The 5,312-nt window shown below is 46.0% G+C and overlaps 1 protein-coding gene across 1 annotated transcript; it reads left to right on the forward strand.

Moving 5' to 3' along the window:
• The first annotated feature begins 883 nt into the window (after positions 1-883).
• On the forward strand, positions 884-4,092 carry ING4 (inhibitor of growth family, member 4). Its single transcript, XM_010082227.1, has 7 exons — positions 884-977; positions 1,179-1,345; positions 1,540-1,654; positions 1,963-2,071; positions 2,385-2,532; positions 2,939-3,000; positions 3,186-4,092. The coding sequence occupies exons 1-7, from the start codon at positions 884-886 to the stop codon at positions 3,223-3,225; spliced, it is 735 nt and encodes a 244-aa protein (XP_010080529.1). The 3' UTR covers positions 3,226-4,092.
• The last annotated feature ends 1,220 nt before the right edge of the window (positions 4,093-5,312 follow it).

The following is a 5,312-nucleotide window of genomic DNA, read 5'->3' on the forward strand; positions in this document are numbered from 1 at the left end:
CTGGCTCCATCCTCCTGACACTCACCCTTTACGTATTTATAAACATTGATGAGGTCACCCCTCAGTCTCCTCTTTTCCAGGCTAAAGAGACCCAGCTCCCTCAGCCTTTCCTCAGCAGGGAGATGCTCCATTCCCTTCATCATCTTGGTGGCTCTGCGCTGGACTCTCTCCAGCAGTTCCCTGTCCCTCTTGAACTGAGGGGCCCAGAACTGGACACAATATTCCAGATGCGGTCTCACCAGGGCAGAGTAGCGGGGGAGCACAACCTCTCTCGACCTACTGGCCATCCCCCCTTCTGATACACCCCAGGATGCCATTGGCCTTCTTGGCCACCAGGGCACAGTGCTGGCTCAAAGGGGGGTTAAGACTGATGTTCACTGCTCCCCGTCCTGTCTCAGACTTGATTTTGGCTCTGCAGAAGGCGTCTCTTGTCCCCTATATGTAAAATGGATGCACTGAAATGGACTCACTTTCCAGTGCGTTAGCATTTGATCAACTTTAATTTTGACATCTTTTCATAGAAGTAACAAACTGGCATTATTTACCAGCTGTTGTACAATTTTTTCACTACTGAACGGAGTTCTTGGATGGATATGTTGTATTATACTGACTGACTTAATTACAAATTTTGGTTTTCTGCTTTCTTAATGTAGGCCTTTCTGCATGGCAGCAGTTTTCTGTTAACTAATATGTATTGTAGAGCTATGGTCCTGGATTAAATATACCACATTTTTATAGTCTGTCTCCTTTGGATTTGACAACAAATGAAAGCACATTAATGTGCACCAGGAAAGGGTGTTGGGAATCACTGGAGTGGTGTATGTGTTGTTATCAGTTAGCTTTGTTCCAGCCGTGGCGTTGTGGACAGGAACCTGACTTCTCCATGTATCCTCCTTTCCCTGTAGGTATTGAGAACCTCCCATTCGAATTGCAGAGAAACTTCCAGCTCATGCGAGATCTGGATCAGAGGACAGAAGGTGAGGATGAGAGATCATTTTGTTGACCAGACAGGAAGTAAGCAGCTTGACCAGCTTTTCTTTCCTTTGCTTTTATCACGGGGATCTCAGGGCATGGAAGGAAGCTTACAGATGCTCTGATCCTTCCATCTCTGTTAATGGAGGGCACTGTAGTGTGTGTGTGTGTATGTATTTATGTATTTAATGGTAAACTCTTTGCAGACCTCAAGTCAGAGATCGATAAATTGGCCACAGAGTATATCAGCAATGCACGGACTTTGTCTTCAGAAGAAAAACTGGGGCTTCTCAAGCAAATTCAGGAGGCCTATGGGAAATGCAAGGAGTTTGGGGACGACAAGGTTCAGCTGGCTATGCAGACCTACGAGATGGTATGAAGGGACGTGTCTAGTGCTTATTGTATGAAAGGCTGTTCTAAAGTCCTAAGTCCTGGAAGGCCCTGATCTCTCTTTTTAGGCCCTAACCACTCTTGCTTCTCAGCTCTTAGCACGAGCCCCATGCCCTCTCCTCTTTGCCCTCTTGGGCTTTGTTCTGTGGTAACTCCTGGTCACTGTTGTCTTTGCAGGTTGATAAGCACATCCGACGGCTGGACACAGATCTTGCTCGCTTTGAAGCAGACCTGAAGGAGAAGCAGATAGAGTCGAGTGACTATGACAGTTCTTCCAGCAAAGGCAAGAAGAGTGAGTACCACCCGTGGGCTGGAGATTGATACAGGAGGCAGCCAAGTGACTATGGAAGTGGTGGGGATGAAGGCAGGCACTGGAGTGGTACAGATCAAAGACTGTTACGCTGGAATCTGAAGGACAGGTAAAAAGATGATGACCTGGGCTCTTTTTGTGTGAGCGTATTCAAGCCACTAGATAAAATAAAGATGGGGTGCAATTTATGCTCTGAAGTGGTAGTGTGTTTTAGTGTTGGAGAAGTTGTAACTATCAGGTGTCTGTTTTGATGGGGTGGCAGATGCAACACTCTTTTCTCTTCCTACCAGAGGGCCGAGCCCAAAAAGAGAAGAAAGCTGCCCGTGCTCGCTCTAAAGGGAAGAACTCTGATGAGGAGGCACCAAAAACTGCCCAAAAGAAATTGAAGCTTGTCCGCACGTAAGTGTTAAGAAATTTGTGGGAATGAGGTGCAGAACTGCAAATCAGGCCAGGCTTCCTTGCGAAGAGTCTGATCTCCACCGATACTAAGTGGTGTATCCCTTCTTGGGAAGCAAGAAGGAGGAGACCTTTTAATTCTTTCAGGGGAGTGTGGCATGAAGGAGAAGGCAGGTCACTTCAGTGGAGTTGGCTGTGGGTATGTGCTTAAAGAAAGAGAAGTGACTGTCTCTGGTAAACAAGGGCATTGTCTTGGGAGACATGAAGGGACTTGAAGTCAGTTATTTTGCTGACCTATTTTATTCTTGTCCTGCAGTAGCACTGAGTATGGGATGCCTTCAGTCACCTTTGGAAATGTGCACCCTTCGGATGTATTGGATATGCCTGTGGACCCCAATGAGCCTACTTACTGCCTCTGCCACCAGGTCTCCTATGGCGAGATGATTGGCTGTGACAACCCAGATGTAAGAGCCTGCACTTAATGAAAATGGGGGAGAAGGGAGTGGAGGGAGTCTTGCAGGAAAAGTCTTGTCCTGCTTGGGTGGGATCTGATACAGCAAGCACTGACAAGAAGAGGGCTTACTTCAGATAGTTTGGAAGGGCAGAGGGGCGGCTTGTCATGATCTATTAAGTGCCTCTTTCTTGAGAGTTTTTCTTAAAACGACAGGCTGTTTTCTTGCCCCCACACATAGCAAGGGAGAAGGGGAGTGTTTTTTGCTAACAACATATAGTTTGGGTGTGAGTCTTCATTCCCTGATCACTACTAGGCATTTAGGAGTTTGTGATCAAATATTGGGAAGCTCTGGTAGTCCAGAAGCAATGATTTCAAAAGAAGACTGCTCTTTAACTGGCTGTTCTCCATCCTAACAGTGTTCCATTGAATGGTTTCATTTTGCCTGTGTGGGTCTGACAACAAAGCCAAGAGGAAAATGGTGAGTGAACAAGCAACCTGGGTGGCAGAAGGAAGAGCACTGTATATACACACTTAGAAGACCTCTTAAAAAGGAAAATTTGAGTTAAGGCTTTATCAGGGACCTTGGAAAAGGTCTTTTGGGACCATATGTTTGAGGTTCATGTCATACCCTAAATGCTGTCTTTTTGCTTCCCTTTCTACCAGGTTCTGCCCTCGCTGTTCCCAGGAGAGGAAGAAGAAGTAAAATCCCATGAGCCCTCAGTACTGCTGCAGGAGCTCTCTTCCCCCTGCCAGGGCCTCATCCCAGCTCCCCCAGCCCTTGGGCCTTGGTTGGGGAGGAGTCTTGCCCTGTTTGTGGTTTGGGCCATCCCTGGAATGGTGTGTACCCTCACGGCGGTTCCTGTGTGTTCTGTATCCCTGGTTGCTTCCAAATCCCTAAGGGAGGCCCTCTCTGTGTACTATTCCAAACAGGTGTCTGAACCTCAAAGGGAATGAATGAGGGCACCAGGGTAGCCACCAGATTCCCAGGGATTCAGGTAGCCCCTGATTTTCTTTGTCTTTCCTTCAGCCTCCTCAGAGTTCATTGCCTACTCTCTGCTTAGAGAACAAGGCTATGGGATGGGGGAAGGAAAGGAGGTAAGTCTTCAACATTTTAGGTCTTTGATTTTCCTGGATCTTTTTCAGGAAAGAGGGAGTAACCAGCTCACTTCTTAATCTAGTGGACTGGTTGAGGGACTGAAAACCCAGTGTACTCCCTATCTTTAACCATTCCACTACTGGCATTGAGCAGCCTCTTTTGTTGGGGAGAGGAGGGAGTGTTTAGAGCTAGTTTTGTCTCTCTTATTCCTGGGGTAAACTTGCTGGTCTGGGTAGCACATTGTGTGAAGGAGGAAGAATTTCTGACCGCATGGGAAGACATGGCTTGATCTAGCCTGTCTTCTGGCTCAAAAATTCTGCCTTCCTTTTGTGCAGTGGTGCTTCTCAATTACATTGATGATGGGAGGTTTGGGGATTCAGCTCCCACTTGTATAATACAGAATTAAATAAAGTTCATTGAAACAAATATACTGTTTGCCTTGCTGTCGCCTCCAAAATAAACTGTAGCAATTGGTCTCTTTAGTTGTTCTTTCTCAGCTCTGCTTTTATTCTGAATTATGAATGTGGAACAGCTTTTTTATGTAACAATCCTGACCAGTGTTAATAAGTGACATTCTGCCTCAGTCAGGTTTGCAAATGTACCTAATATACTTGCAAAAGGTTCGTAAGCTTTCTAGTGGCTGTGAAAACATCTGCCCCTTCAGTCGTGCCCTCACAAGAGGGTGGACATTTATTTACATTTTTATTGGATCGTTTACCTCATCAGTTGTCCTCTCTTAAATGAGGAGAGCTGGAGGTTATAAAAGGCCAACCCTCGCTGTGGCTTTTGGGCAGCACAGCTAAGAAGATAAGCCATCAGGACAAACCATGTGCATCCAAGAATGTGGATAGGTTTTCCAGATATCCTGATAATTTGCTCCCCAGTGGGTCACTTTCAGCTTGGATCACCTTGTTGCCAGAAAGTCCAGTTGCTGTTACTAAGATAATGTTAGGCTCCAAAACAATTACTGAAGATGTGTCTCTTTATAGTGTCTGCAGGTAACTGAGGAGATGATCCATACTGAAGCTCCCCTTTATCAATTCCTTTGGCATGGCCTGGAGACTGATGAGTTTGAGTCTCTTCCTCCTCCTTGTCCTCTGCTCTTTAGGAGGGCTTAAGCTTTTCACCTGAAAGAGGAAATGTTTTCCTCACATAGGTAACTTGTGTGAGGCTCAATGCAGCATTTTTGTTCATATTGTCGTGAACCCAAAGCTCTTCTAGGGGTTCATTATTAAAACCATTCAGAAGACTGTGTAGGTGAAGAGCAATGCTATTCTCGCCTTGTAATTGTACAGGGACCCTATCAAAGCTGTCAGTTCAGGAGCTGGTGTTGTCTTTTATTCAAGTGAGTTAGTATTGAGACAGACTTTGCTTTTGCTTCAAGAAGGGGTACTTGTGTTCCCATTTTGCACAGGAAAAAAGTAGAGGTAAGTTCTTACCCAGACTATGGCTCATATGGTTTGTGGTGCCACTGCCACAGTCTGTATGTCAGACTGTGGCAATCAGAGCACAGATGGTCTCAGGCCATTTTCTGGGGCTTCCCTCCTTTGACAGAGAGGAAGTAAATTCTGGAAGATGTTTGGTTTGTGTCTGGTACAGTCTTCCTATCAGGAGATGCTGTGCTGTCATCCAGCGTGTGAGAAGGCTGTGGCAGAAGAACAAATTTCTTCACCTGGGGTTTATCTAGGTATCAG

Source organism: Pterocles gutturalis, unplaced genomic scaffold (genome assembly GCF_000699245.1).
Source record: "Pterocles gutturalis isolate BGI_N339 unplaced genomic scaffold, ASM69924v1 scaffold20044, whole genome shotgun sequence".
Classification (NCBI taxonomy): domain Eukaryota; kingdom Metazoa; phylum Chordata; class Aves; order Pterocliformes; family Pteroclidae; genus Pterocles; species Pterocles gutturalis.

Bases quoted from the DNA above. Each gene is read 5' to 3' on its own strand.
- ING4 (XM_010082227.1), top strand. From the start codon at position 884: ATGTATCCTCCTTTCCCTGTAGGTATTGAGAACCTCCCATTCGAATTG. The intron at 2,072-2,384 runs GTAAGTGTTAAG...CTTGTCCTGCAG, and splicing joins AAATTGAAGCTTGTCCGCAC to TAGCACTGAGTATGGGATGC. The intron at 3,001-3,185 runs GTGAGTGAACAA...CCTTTCTACCAG, and splicing joins ACAAAGCCAAGAGGAAAATG to GTTCTGCCCTCGCTGTTCCC.